Source organism: Dromiciops gliroides, chromosome 4 (genome assembly GCF_019393635.1).
Source record: "Dromiciops gliroides isolate mDroGli1 chromosome 4, mDroGli1.pri, whole genome shotgun sequence".
Taxonomy (NCBI): domain Eukaryota; kingdom Metazoa; phylum Chordata; class Mammalia; order Microbiotheria; family Microbiotheriidae; genus Dromiciops; species Dromiciops gliroides.
In genome coordinates this window covers 428,483,094-428,498,890 of record NC_057864.1, presented here as the reverse complement: position 1 = coordinate 428,498,890, position 15,797 = coordinate 428,483,094, and the positions used below count along the sequence as shown (strand labels likewise).

Below are 15,797 nucleotides of genomic sequence, written 5' to 3'. Positions count from 1 at the left end.
TCGACCAAATTAAATAAAATTAGAGCTATGTTGAAGTGGGTTGAAGAAAAGATTTGATAAGGGATATTAGACTTAGAGTTAGACTTAGATTTAGAGTTAGAAGTCAGAAAACACCATTAATTTTACTAAGATAGTATACAATAAGTATAACAATTTATACTATTCTCCAACTTACAAATACTTTTCTTAGGTATATCAAAATTCTAAAGTTGGTTCAAGTTTATGTATGATTTCTGAATTTGGTATACATTTCTCAGAAATGCTTTATCACTATCCTCAGTTGCTTTCCACAAATCTAGTCTTAAAACTCTCGAAAGATTTTTAATTTCATTTTTCTGGATGCTTAACATAAAATTTAGAGATGCATGGTATGTCCTGCAAACAATCTCCTAGCACCCTTCCCACTCAACACACACACAAACATATGTGTATTTACAAAATATGCGGTCACTAAATTCTTAAGATATGTATAACTAAGTCTGGAGATACAACCATTTGTCCTCTCTTCGCTTATGGTTTTTGATAAGCTTTACTATTGTTATAGGGCAGATAGGTTGCACAGTGGATAGGGTGCTGGATATGGAGTCCAGAAGACTCATCTTCCTGAGTTCAAATCTGACCTCAGATGCTTACTATCTGTATGACCTTGGGCAAGTCACTTAGCCCTGTTTGCCTCAGTTTTCTTATCTGTAAAATGAGTTGGAGAAGGAAATGGCAAATCACTCTAGTACCTGCCAAGAAAACCCTAAATGGGTTCATGAAAAGTCAGATACCACTGAAAAACCACTGAACGATAACTATTATATGTTTTAAAATTACAAGCTATATACCAATTAATAATTTCCATGAATTTATACTTTCCTGCAATTTAACATTTCCTCAGAAAAGTATATAAAAAAGACATTTTATAGCGTCTAACTGTTGCCCAACAAAATTAAAAGAAACCAAAGCTTCTTAAAGGCTTTGGAAAACATAGTTCATTAAAATACCAAATCAACAGTAATTCTAAAGGCACATATTGGACATCAATGTTGCTCCTAGATGTTAATTAAAAAATGGCTAGTTAGGAAAGTAATACTCACATCCAAAAGGGAAAAAAAGCCATGATCTATAGGGATAAGTTAAGATAAGCTATCTTCAAAGTGAATACACTTAAGATTTCAGTGATTAGTTGAGATCATTCTCTAGTATGTTCTATAGAGTTGCTTGTTATCCTTCAACCTGAGATTCTGAGTTCCACAGACCATGATATTAAACTGGTATTTATTTGCACTATGCAGAAATGCTCTTGTGCTAATTTGAAAGTATGGAGGTGAATTTTTAAAGAACTTTGTTCCTGAGAGTTGTGGAATAAAAGATCCCCATTCTCTAGCTGTCACTAGTGGATGGTAAAATGCCAATAGCATCCAACTCAGAATAAAAATGCCATCTATGAGTGTTTGGCATGAATAGCAAAGGCCTGCAGTGTCCTCAGGTTAAGAATATTGAAGTAATTCGCAGCACATAATAGAAGTGAGGAGCACTTTTAGATTAGCTCAGAGCCTATCTCGTTATGTTTCCACAGCTCTGTTACTACAGAACACCAGTCTCATTCCTTTTGGTATTAATGCTTTAGAAATAAACTGCAAATGATAACTCTCATTTTGCAAGGCATGCTTTTGACTTTCCCCATTATATTTTCTGACGTAGTGGTGTGGCATATAGAAAATCTTGCCAATAGGTTTGCATTGGAATTAAAGCAATTTGCTGATAACAACATGTGCAATGCATAACTGACTTTTTCTCATTTGTAACTACCTTCTGTGCGACTCCAGCACCAATGTGAAAGATAATAATAATCTGTCTTTTTTCTTCTTTTTCTCCAATTCAGGGACCTCAAGGACCTCAGGGCCCTGTTGGATTCCCTGGACCAAAAGGCCCCCCTGTAAGTATTATTATTTTCTCTTTTGTTTTATTTTGCTGTACATTAAAAAAATGAGTCAGGTCCTTCACTTTAAATAGGCGCTATCTACAAATGCTAATAAAATTCACTTATTAAAATGTGCAAAAAGGAACACAAAGCAATACTGATAATTAAAACATAAGCACAAAAGGGTAAGTAATAATGCATGCATTGTAAATGTCTCCGGTTTGTGAATGTGAATTTCATTTGTAATTATTGCACAGTGAATGCTTCTGTAGAAAAAAAAATAAAGTAGAATCTTTAAAAGACAAGAAATAAGAATTCCTGTTGCTAATGCTTGTACCTGGGGTACTGAAAAATCCTATTAATTGTTTACATAGTATGGTCATTTAAAACTTAAGTATGGCTACTTAAGACTTTCTCTTGAAAAACTATTCTTTCCACCTCGAATTAATATAAAATATTATTGACAAAAAAAAATAACTAAAACAGAGCCATATAGAAGATAAAGTATGGGAGTTGACTTCAAGAAGGCCCAATTTCTCATCTTACCTCTGACATTTAATAGCTGTGTGACCATGGTCAAGTCCCTTAACCTCTGAGCCTCAGGCAACTTGCAAAGACTATAAGTTCTGGATGGGTTATATTCTGGGTAAATTGCGAAGCTTTGATGGATTGGTACTAAAATAAACTCATCTCTTCTCATCCTTTTGATGTCACATTGAACTTTTTCTTACTTTATTGAAAATGCTTTCAGCTATCCAATGCTTTATTTCCTGGTCCTACTAGGGAAAAAAAATGTGCAGAGCACCTGTCTACAACTCCAGTTCTTTCCTACTGTAATTTTTTTTTCCATTTCACATGACTAGAACATAAGCTTTAATGAAGTCACTTAGATGCATAGCTTTAAAATTAGACATTCTTCAGGCAAGAGTGGACACTGCTGGATTCTCTGATTCTTTATATAAATAATCTTGTGCCTTTATTTAGCATTCAACACTCTTCTGTGTTCTCAACAGCAATCAAAACCACTTTCTGCCCCTTTTTGATATTCAGAAAAAAAACAGAAAGAAGTATATCCAGTTGTTATCTTTATTGTCCTCTGTTCTGTCTTGGTGACAGCTAGAATTTCCAGTTAACCTCTCAGCTGTCTAATAGTTTACAATGTTGGTGATGTTTAAAGTCCTGTGGATGATTCTGGCTGTAACTAAAGGCTCAACAGCCAGAACATGATTTATCTCTTCTCTTGGAAACTGCAGATAGTGAACCTTGTCTTTCTTTTTCAATGCCTTTAGGGATGAATAGTGTTCCAAGGCCATAATAGAGATAACTCAATCCATCTTTAGCCAGAACTAATACTTCATTGACCAATGTCTTCATTCTGATCCTTGGAGTGTTGTTATCTAAGGTCAAAATGACCTAAAGGGTGTTGATTGACTCACTTCTCTTAAGAATACCCTTCAGTGACATTAGAATGACAAGAGAGGGGTATAAGTGGAGGTGATTATCTTGACTCATTGGATCAGAGATTTAGAGCTCAGAGTCATCCCAAAAGGCATCTCTGATTCATTTTACAGATGAGGAAACTAAAAGCCAATGAGGTTAAATGTCTTGATCATGGTTGACAAACTATACAGTTAAGCCTTGACTCAATTGTTTGGCTATAACAGATAGCATCAGATATTTAAATCAAAGGAATTGGGGCAACTAGGTGGTGCAGTAGATAGAGCACCGGCCCTGGAGTCAGGAGTACCTGAGTTCAAATCAGGCCTCAGACACTTAACACTTACTAGCTGTGTGACCTTGAGCAAGTCACTTAACCCCAATTGCCTCACTTAAAAAAAAAGTTTATTCTAAATCAAAGGAATTTAGGAAGTCATAGAATTTAAATTCCACATTTGATAGAGCAGGGAGCTGAAGCCTTAGAGATGTTATTTGTTCGAGGTCATATAGGTCTTAACTGGCAGAGCAGAAAATTAAGCCCAGGGCCTCTGACTCCAAATGCAATGCTGTTTCCACTACTAATAAATAGGAATTGTAGGTTATTCTTTAAATAAGTTCAGTATTGCCAATTTAATGTATATCTAGTAATTCTAACTAGTTAAATATAGGGGTGGGAAGGAGCAAAGGAATGCTGATTTCTGATTTCCCTTGATGTGGGTAACTCCAGGTGCAATTTTTAGTCCTATAATTCCTGCAGGAGGGGGTCAGTGGGCAGTGATGAATGATAAAAGCTTGGGGTCACACAGACAGTATATTTCAGAGTTACAACTAGAACTTCCTGAATCAGAGGCAAGCCCTTTGTGATGCTCTGTAATGCCAGATGGGAACAATCTGTAATCATTGTGTGTATCAAGGCAGTACTCTGTGATGCCCCATTTATAGTGGATGTAAATAGATACATCAGAAGTGCCAGCAAATTGTTTGTTTTCACAAGTGGGCAAACATCACCCTTACAGTTTTGTTTACTCTATTAATACGTTAATAATACTCTATAATTATAGACACATGTCAAAAGTAAACTGTGGCTTGGCTCCTGGGTGGCATCACAAAATCTCCATTAGAGAGGCCTGAATTAATGAGGTTACAATATAACTAAAATCCTTAAGTACTTGGCTGCTTAAAAAAAATCCTCTGTCATTTCTCAGGAGTAAATATTCTGGAATCTTGCCTGCCTGCCAAACAGCTTGGCATTATTGTTCATGTTAAAATACATGCTTAGGTAACAGCCCTTGCTAAAACCGTGCTTTTTTTTTTTAATTTTTATAAAGAGTAGGCTTTTTATTCTGATAATAGTATGTTGTGATTACTTTAACTTTAGAGTGTGTTATCATGTCTGGAGACCCAGAATATAAATTTCATCCACCAACTTCTTTTTTTTCCCCTGCCATGGGGCAATGAGAGTTAAGTGACTTGCCAAGGGTCACACAGCTAGCAAGTGTCAAGTGTCTAAGGCCACATTTGAACTCAGGCCCTCCTCAGGGATGTGCTTTATCCACTGCACCACCTAGCTGCCCCAACCAACTCTTAACATATTTTTCTCCATTAGCTTATGGATAACCAACCTTTTTTCTTCAAATACTTTTATTTTATGTCTCTTTATGAGAATGTTGATTAAAATATGGGCCTTAGTTTCAAGGAGAATCTTGGGGTCATTAAATTAATACACAGTTCCTAAAATGCATTCTAACTCATTTTCTTCCTCCTGTCCAATTCTTGTTTCTGTTCAGTATCTATCTAAGATTTATAGACTTAGGGACCAACTCTATTTTGTCCATCCAAGGACATGTTCTACTCTGAACAACATGTATTCTTCATATACTGATCAGGCCCATATCTTGAGTGTCAGTGAATCTGATTTAATAGTATGCTTTAAAATGCCCTTGGATTTGATGCGATATATGCCATATGATCGGCAAACTGAAGAATCTGGAGGACCTCTATAAGTTATCTCTCTTTCAACTGAATTATTTTCTGATTATCCACTATGACACCTTTTTTTTTTTTTGGTGGTGGTGGTGGTTGTTCAATCATTTTCAGTCGTGTCCAACTCTTTGTGACCCCATTTGGGGTTTTCTTGGCAAATATACTAGAGTGATTTGCTATGTCCTTCTCCAGCTCATTTTACAGATGAAGGATGGAAGCAAACATCGTTAAGTGATCCATCAAGGGTCACATAGCTAGTAAGTGTCTGAGGCCTATTTTGAACCCACTCCTCCACACTCCAGGGCTAACACTCTGTCCACTGTACCACCTACCTGCCCCTTCTCAACAGCAGCATGTTGAGCATAAATCTTATTTATTCCTTGGTTGATAATAATATTCAACGTCATTATAATAAAATTCCATGATGGAGATCAAAGAAGAAATTATGATTTCTAGAATTTCTAGAATTCCTGAGTCTTATATATACTATAAGACTTCTGTATAGATTTGCAAAATAGTTCAGTTTATAATCTCCAGGCTGTCCTACTGTACAATGAATTCACATATACTCCAAAGCAGATATTAGTCCAGTTAAAACACTGTCTAACTAGCCTATTCTTATTGGTTTAACCAAAAATTGTAGTTGAAATAGTGCCAAGAAATTTGAGAACATCTCTCCTCTCTCCAATGTATGAACATATAGATTTAGTTTTGCTGAATATGTCATTTGAAGCCATGAGGTATATAGATTGACATGAACTAAAATGCAATTCAAAACATCTTTACAGATGTACTGTTGCTCTTATCATGCATGATAGGAAGTAATATGAACAATTTCTTATTATATGCCGTGTACTTATTCTGGCACAAAGTGGATGAATTCCAAAATATTCTGCTCAGTTTTTTCTAATTCATCCATCCCTTCTGGTCATTCATGAGTTCTTTTATTCACTAATCCATTCATCCAGCATTTATTCATTCATCACTGAGGGGATGTTTTACATACAAAAGAATGAGGAATTTCCTTATGCTCCAGGAACTTGTAATGTGTGTATGGAGGCCTGTATACTATCCAATTCCAGAGAAAGAACTGATATTGATTGAACACAGGCTGGACCATGCTATTTTGAGCTTTCTCTTATTTTTTTCTACTTGAGTCTTTTTATATAAAATGACTAATATGGTAATGTTTTACATAATTACACATGTGTAACCTATACTGATTGCTTGCAACTTTGGCGAGCAGGGCGGGGGGGGGGGAAGAATGAGAGAGGGATAGAATTTGGAATACAAAACTTTAAGTAAATAAAATATATGTATGGAGACTTGACATTCCTACTTCAAATCATTAAATGACAATATGTAAATACTTGTTGATTAAATGACTAACAGAGAATATTAGCTTTTGCTATATTTCCCAGAGGACAAAATTATTAGTATGAAATAAAAATTCCTGTCATTTCCCTAGCAGGCATATTTTGCTTTAAGTTTTCAAGGGAGTTTGGAAAAACACATCTTTTTCTCTTAGATTAGAGATGGGAAAACAATAAAAAGCTATTCCTAGAAGAAATTAAATATATTCTTTCTTATCATACTACAGCCTCTTTAGAGAATAGATAAATGGATTGAGTAAATAGAATGCTAAAATGAAGATTTTTCCCTTCTAACCCTTCTGTATGTAAAAGTAGTATTTGGTGGTGTATAGCACCTTAAGTTGAGATAATAATTCCAACAATAAGACCCTAGACTTAAAACATTATTAAAGTATGAAGTTTTAAAAAATATATATTTACAAGGGAAAAATCAAACTTATAGTTGCCCATGGGAAGAGGAAAAATAATTTATGCAGTCTTTATTCAGTTTTAGAACATATGTAAAAGTTCCCTGAGTTCAGTTTTCTCCTACATATGCAGAAGAAATAGCCATTTCTAAAGGCTAGTGGTGACTATCTTATCAATAGAATTTGAGAGTACATTTGTATTTAAAGAAACACAACATTATTTTCTTGATAAAAATTTCACTATTGCTTTTTTAATGTATTATGTATTTATAACATTCTTTTATTTTTAAATTTTGAGTTCTCAATTGTATCATCCCTTCCACCTCTTACCCATTGGGAAGACACATAATATATTATCATTTACACGTATGATATCATGTAAAACGTATTTTCCTATTAGCTATATTGCATAGATGATAGATCATAGATAGAGCAAAATAAATTGTCCTTAGAGTTTATCATTTCTCTCTCTGGAGGTGGATAGTATTTTCCATCATAATTCCTTTGGAATTTTCTTGGACTATTGTATCGATCAAATTATCTAAGTGCTTCAGAGTTGATTATCAACAGTATTGCTGTTACCATGCACAAAAATCCCATGGTTTTTCTCACTTTGTTTTGCATAAGTTCATAAAGGTTTTGCCATGCTTTTCTGAAACCACCTCCATTGTACACGATATGCCTCAACTTGTTCAGCCATTCTCCAATTGATGAGCATCCCCTCAATTTCCAATACTTTGCCACCACAAGAAGAGCTGATATAAATATTTTTGTACTTAGAGGTCCTTTTCATTTTTCTTTCATATCCTTGGGGTATAGACCTAGTAGTGGTATTGCTAGGTTAAAAGATATGAGCAATTTTGTAGCATTTTAGGCATAGTTCCAAATTGTTCTTTAGAATGGTTGAACCAGTTCACTTTTCTATCAGCAGTGCATTTGTGTGCATATTTTCCCTCATCCTCTCCAACATTTATTATTTCTAATAGCTGTGAGGTGTTACCTTAGAGCAGTTTGAAATTGTCTTTATCTAATCAATAGCAATTTAGAGCATTTTATCTTGTGACTATAGATATCTTTGATTTCTTCTTCTGAAAAATGCCTGTTTATATGTTTGACCATTTATCAATTGGGGAATGGCTCTTCTTTTGATATATTTGACTTAATTTTCTATATAGTTGAGAAATAAGGTCTTTATCAGAGAAACTTACTGTAGATTTTTTCAATATCACTTCACTGCCTATGACACCTTTTAGAAAAAATACAGTTTTCCTGGTTATCTCTTTTAATTAGACCTATTTTTGCTTTTCTTTTGTCTGAGATACAGATTGCTACCCCTACCTTTTTAACTTCAGCTGAAACATAATCGATTCTGTTCAACCTTTTAGTTTAACTCTGTGTGTTTTCACCATCACTTTTTTAAAATAAAAGTATTTTATTATTTTCCAGTTACATGTAGAGATAGTTTTCAACATTTGTTTATGTAAGATTTCCAATTTCTCTCCATCACTTTTTAACTTGATCAGGGCAACATGGTTTAAACTACCTTCATTTTTCCCTCACTTCCTCCCAATGCAGTAGCCAAATATACCTAGTTTCTTCAAACTTGGAATGTTATAATCAATGTGAATAACACACATAACATATCAAAGCATTCATGATTTTTACAGCTTAAAAAATTCCAAAAATGGAATTTGCCTCTACATAGCAAATAGAATTATGGAATTTGAGAGTAGGAAGGGATCTTAGTTATCATATAGTCCAACCCATGCATGAAAAGAATCTTCACTAGAGTAGATTATGGCTTAGTAGAGAAGTCTTAGGGAACTGAAGGACATTGAAGTTGAATGACTTGCCCAGTGTCACATAGCTTTGGTGGCAGAAATAAGGCTTGAACCTAGCCCTTACTGACATCAAGACAAAAACTCTCTGCCCTACTCCATGCTGCCTCTTTAGACAATAAATACTGACAAGAAAATACATCTTGACAGATTAGTGTCATGCACTGATAGTATATTACAGTCAAATCTGAAGTAGGATCATAAGCTCATAGATTCATGACTGCAAGGGACCTCAGAGGCCATTTATTCCAAGGAATAGTGAAAGATCAATATGATATATTATTAGCTTTGTTGTATGATAGATAAACCCTTCTTCCAGGCTAAGTAGTCTCAAACTGCTTTTGATCTCAAATTTTGTTAAATACAGTTCTTATCACTATCTGGTCTTTTAAATAAGAAATCATCCCCAGAGGTGGACCAGCTTAATGAATAAGATTAATTATTCTTTTATGTAATCATTTGGCATGTGTAGAGATACAGTGGAAAAGAATCAGAAAAAAGAGATTTTTCATCAGTTCCTGTCTTCTTTATGCATAGGCTGAGTGGGTGGCTCTGACAGAGGAAGTGGGGTTAGCTAAAGCCAGAAGCATTAAGGATGTAAAAAGCTTGCCTCATACCTATTACTGCAGCACCTAGACTTTGTCCCAACCCTATTACTGTGTAGGGTGTAGTATCAGGGAAAAAAGACTTGAAAATCCTAGACCCAGGGTCTTGAAGTTTTTGCAAAATACTTCAAATCTCATGGGATAGAGAAAACTTTTTCTAAACCTAAATCCAATCACAGGGGGAACTTCTCAGACCATGATTTGCTTTATGATCTGCTACACTGTTTAAAACGAAATAATGCCATTCATGAAGTAGTGGTACCTGGAGCACAACTGACCCTGGTCTATTCAATGATACTTATAAGTGAGACCCTGGTCTATTCAAAGATACTTAAAAGTGAGCCTGAAATTTCATTTGTAAGGTCACTTCCTCCAAAAATGCAAATGAAAACTGATTCATGCCTGCCTATGCTGTACGCAATTATTGTCCATACCTTCCCATCAGTTGGCCACTGGAAGTCTACCCAGAAAGCTGGGGCTTTGCTTCGTATATATTCACACTGAGTGAATTTTAGTACAGCATATATTGGATTTATACTCCAGTATATATAGTAGCATACTAGCATACAGGAATCATAAATTATCCGTTGCTCTTATTATTTGACTATCCGATTGGATGGAGAGCTGGCCTTGAAGCCAGGGAGGTTTGGATTCAAGTCCCACTTCTGTGCAAATCTCTTTTAACCTCTCAATACCATAGGTAACTCTCTAAGACTACAAGTTGTAAAGAAGATGCCATCCTCTAGTGGTGGAAGTTTCCTCATCTGAATATCCCCTATAACCATGTAACTACGGGTTCTGTACTCCAGATTGAGCCAAGAATGCCCTAGGCAAACTGGAACAAAATTTATTGTCACTGCTTAGAGGAAGAAAGCTATCCTTCTAATGAGAACTTTTCTCTTGAGCTCAAACTGAATTTGCATTTAAGATATGAAATAGAACAGTAAGTAAATCCTCTATGAGTTAAAAAGTTAGTGAAAATCCACAAATAAGGGATCTTATATTATAAAAAATAAACTTGGGGCAGCTGGGTGGTACAGTGGACAAAGCACCGGCCCTAGATTCAGGAGGACCTGAGTTCAAATTTGGCTCCAGACACTTGACACTTACTAGCTGTGTGACCCTTGTGCAAGTAACTTAACCTTCATTGCCCCACAAAAAAAAAGAAAAGAAAAGAAAAGAAAAAATAAACTTTTCTTTGTTCATTTAAAGGAATGGCATATCAGTACTTCTGTTTGGGGAAAAAGATCTAGGAATGTATATTGGTTATACATCAGCTTGTGAATCTAAACATTGTTGTAAACCACTGGTTATTTGATCTCTGCATCACTGATTATTTGAGGTCTGCATCACATCAGCATAGCAATGGAAGACAAAAGGTATATTGAATGAATTCTTGATGTATCAATGTGGGATCTCAACAAAATAAAACCAAGCAACAATTGCTAAATGACTTTAATTTTCCTATATGGTAATTTATTTTGGCTAAACTGATCAGCTTATTATTCAGCTCTCCACTTTTTTTTTTTTTTGCTTCCATAGACATAGAATAATAGCTTGCTATTCAATACTTAATTTACATTATAACTCCAACAGGGTTTGACAAGCCTCCTAAACAGAGCTCCTGTCTCTTTAGGGTTTATATTGTGTGGTATAAGCTTTGGTTTGCATTAAATAAGTCTCATGAAAATGGGAAAAGCCCACTGTTTTTTGAAGCCTGTGTTTCTCCCCTTTTCTTAGTTGTCAGCAGAAGTATCTGATGACCACTAGAGGACACTGTCCTTCTCTTGTTATCTCAGTCTTTTTGCACAGACAACTGATGTTCCTAACAGATGGACTAAAGTAGAGAGAAGTGTTTGCATAGTATATATTAGATGAATTATCAAATGTATAGCATGTCTACAATGAGAAGAACCAATGTGAAAAAAGTATTTTCCGATACAATTTTTTTTTTAAATCATGAATTGTAACACAAATATACCAATTTTAACTGTTAAAAAATCAGAAAGAGTCCCTATCACAGTTGTCAGTTTGGGGGATCATAAAAATCAAATATAAATTTGTAATTTTTCTAAGGCCATTTTCTATAGTAGTTGAATTGCCAGGCATATGAATTACTTCATGAACTATTATGTCATTTCACAAAGTGCTAGACATGAACCCATTTGTCAAATCAGCTAAATGTCTAAAAGTAAGCTATACCTGTAGAAATAAATCATGATAAAAAATGTTAGCCTTAACCTTGTTGCACAACAAAAAGCAGATGACAATGAATATCCCTTGCGTAATTTTACTTTACTACTTTCAATTTCAGGGGCCACCTGGAAAAGATGGACTTCCCGGGCACCCAGGACAACGTGGAGAAACTGTAAGTTGATCTATCTCCCTACTTTAAACTTTTTCTATTCAAAAAAGCTATAAACTTAGTATTGAAAAAGCAAAAATTCTAATATACAAAGAGAAACAAGAAGGATGATTTTATGAGAAACTGTTAATGTGTACATATGTCTTTTTTCTTCCTTTTCCTGTTTTTTTTTTTCTAAGACTTGGTTCAGTGAAAATCTGTTCCTTACACAGTGGTTACTAGGTTAGGATGAAACAGAAGGATTAATTCTGCTAAATCTATTGGAGGCAACTGTGTCATATAGTCGAAAGTACTCTGGATTTAAGTCAAGAGGTCCTTGGTTCACATCCCATCATTGCTACTTTCTTCCACCATCTGAACCTTTCTTTCCTCATCTAGAAAAGCAGGAGGGTTGGACTAGTGATCTCTAAGGTCTCCTCTAGCCCTGAATCCATAATCCTATTAATAAAGAAACAAAGACCACAAAGAAAAAAAAATACTAAGAGGATCAATTTCTATGCTGAAATGGACTAAGAAATTATGATCGTGACTGTGATGATAGATGACAGTGATGTCTAAAGCTTTGAGTATGGTCTTTGGTATTGAAGGGAGTCATTTCTCAATGGACTTATCACAAAATGTAATATGATCCTAGCTCATATGTTCATACTTATATTTTACATTAATTTGTATGAACATATTATTTGTATCAATATATAATTATAGTTGAAAGTACCTAATTGATGTGCCTTGAATTAAAATCTAAGAAGTTTTTTGTTGACATCACAAAACTGCTATTTCATTAAATCATAGGGCAATGAAATAGCTTGAGTTGCTATCATGTCTATCCCACAACTTCTAGGGAAGTCCACAGATCTGCTTTTTTTAGAATTCAAGAAAACATATGATAAAAGTGCTTCAACATTTTCCTAATGAGTATGGACCTTTTTTATCTACCAGTTAACCAGGAATGGACCTGCTAACTAGCTATAGCCTAATCTGTTGTAGCTATTCTTTCCCAGATATATAATTTACATAGTCAAGGGATTTTTTTTTCCCCACAAGAACTAAATTACTGATCAGGAAGTCCCGTATTTCCTATCTAATGAGAAATCCAATGGTTTGGCATGTTGCCGAAAATCAGTTTCCTGACAGTACCAATGATTCAATTTAACCAATTTTCATCAGTAGGTCGTAGAATAGACCCATGATTGACTGGTACGAGGGTAGGGAAATAGACTCCTATTAGTGAATCCTGACAGCTTTGAAATAACTTGTGTTCAGAAGTTTAATGCTGGCCAACATGTTAGAGGTGGCCTAGTACGAATACCTCATTTTCTATGTAAGATAGAGTTGTATGCTCAGGTTAGACAGATATTCCATATGATTTGTCTAAATGTATAGAATTGTCAAAGCACCTCTGCTCCAAGAGAAACTGTGATTTCTACCTTAAGGGGAACATGAAAAGGGCCATGGATGGATGGCTGTTTGCTCCTCTTTACTATTTCCAGGAGGGGTATTACATTAGATTTCTATTTCCAACATTCCTCTCCCCCCATTACTTCTGTTCTGGCTGTATGATTTTTTGACAGGTGCTTAAAACAAAGGTGCTTCTCTGGTTGCTCTTAAAAGAATAGGCCATCCCAAGCTTACACCTGCTACCTTAGCTGCTTCCCATCTAATGGAGGTTACACAAGAGAGCATCACAAACAGTAACTAATGAGTAAACCCATTGATCTAAGCAAACAGGAGTCATAGAAATTATACAGATGGGACAGCTAGGTGGTACAGTGGATAAAGCACTGGCCCTGGATTCAGGAGGACCTGAGTTCAAATCCGACCTCAGACACTAGACATTTAGTAGCTGTATGACCCTGGGCAAGTCACTTAACCCTCACTGCCCTGCCAAAAATAAAATAAGTTAATTAAAAATTAAAAAATAATTTTTAAAAAAGGGGCAGCTAGGTGGTGCAGTGGATAAAGCACCAGCCCTGGATTCAGGAGGACCTTAGTTCAAATCCAGCCTCAGACACATGACATGTACTATCTGTGTGACCCTGGGCAAGTCACTTAACCCCCATTGCCCTGTGAAAAGCAAAAAAAAAAAATTATACAGTTTAGAATATAACAGAAAATATCCAAGGATGACTGAGCTTTTTATATAGGAATGAGATGAGAGCTCATTCAACAAAGAAACACCTTGATATCACTCAAGGAGAAATTTTCTTTCCAAAGTCTCTAGGCATGGGCACAGCTAGGTGGTATAGTTGATAAAGCACCAGCCCTGGATTCGGAAGGATATGAGTTCAAATCCAGCCTCAGACACTTGAAACTTACTAGCTGTGTGACCCTAGACAAGTCACTTTATCCCCATTGCCCCTCAAAAAAAAAAAGTCTCTAGGTAGGCAATCTGGAAATCAGGGACATCAGGGCCATCTGGGACAATCAGGGAAAAATAGGTTTTCCCTGCATGCCTATAGCTTCCAAGCTTCAAGAGTGTTTCCATGTATCTCTCCTGAAGAGTCTCTCTCATGTCTAAAGCCACAAATGTCTATTTATCCAAGATCTTTGGCACCAACTCTATCCTTTACATAGGTCTGTAGTGTTTGTCAACATTCTCTTCACTGATTAGGAGTCACACCCCTTTCTGTATAGCAGCAGCACATAAAATGTACCATGCCTAGTTTGAAATCTTGGTTATATATCGATGAGGAACCTGATGCCCAGAGGCTTCAGTGATTTGTTGAAGAGCACACAGGAAATGGCACAGTGGGATGCTGAACCTGGTCATTTGATTCCAAATAGAATACTCTTTCCAGCATATCATACATATATACTAATTAATTGTAAACTTTTGGGGGACATCCTATCAGCAGCAGGAAAAGGCTTTTCTTTTTCTTCTTGTTTTTTTTTAACCAAGAACCAATTTATAAGTTAAATAAAATATTAGGGTCTTTTTTTCAGTTTTGATATATCAAAGCTTGGAATTTCAAAAGCTTAATCAAGAATGATTTAGTCAAACAAAAGTGCAGAATTGCCTGGCTTTCCACAGAGATGACATCTGCTTGAGGACATAAGATCTCTTTTCTGAAAGGACACAGATCATTTTCATGTTTGCAAACAAAATTCCATCAAGTTTCAACAGCCTTTTTTTTTAATGGGTTAATCAAAGTAATATTTTAAGATACTAGCTCTAAAATTAGTAGAAACTAAAATTCAAGGCAAATTTAGAGTCACCTTGAAAAAATAAAACATATCTAGAACTTCTATGGTTTTCACACAATGCCTAAAATACAAAGGCTAAATTCATTTCTAGGAAAAAAAAAATGTGTTTCTATTTCTATGCAAGATCACTTCAGTGGCAAGGATACTTGATGTTGACTTTCCTGCTCTCTGGGTTCCAAAGGCTCAAGAATTGCTAAACTAAAAAGGAGTCACTTTAGTTCAAAAAAGAGATTATTTTTGTGTGTACACACATACATATCCATATGTATGCATGTATTTATGTGTGCACACATACACATATATGCATATGTGGAAATTTATAAATAATATACATGTATGTGTATGACACATATGCCAATAGGATTACTTTTTGGACAGCATGGCATAGTGCATGAAGAGCTGACCTCAGTCAGAGCCAGGAACATCTGGGTTCCAGTCTTACCTCTGGCACATTCCATCTGTATGATCCTGGACCAGTGCTTTAGGCAACTCTCTAAAACTTTAAATTACATAAAAAGAGCCAATTTATATTGGTAAAAGGAATTTCACAGGTGGGGGTGGGTGGGATAAGTGAGAAGGAGTCTTAGTCAGTTGATGGATATACCTAATGAATATTAGAGTATTAAGGATTCACTTAAAAATCAAACTATTTTTTTAATTGTATCTTCCTTCCTTC

The 15,797-nt window shown here is 35.3% G+C and overlaps 1 protein-coding gene across 1 annotated transcript in view; it reads left to right on the top strand.

Annotated features, from left to right (window-relative positions):
• Nucleotides 1-15,797, top strand: part of COL11A1 (collagen type XI alpha 1 chain) — a 290,689-nt gene that overhangs the window by 168,250 nt on the left and 106,642 nt on the right. Inside the window, 2 exon segments of the mRNA XM_044002791.1 lie at nt 1,871-1,924; nt 11,867-11,920. Of these exon segments, the coding sequence (XP_043858726.1) occupies nt 1,871-1,924; nt 11,867-11,920 (108 nt within the window).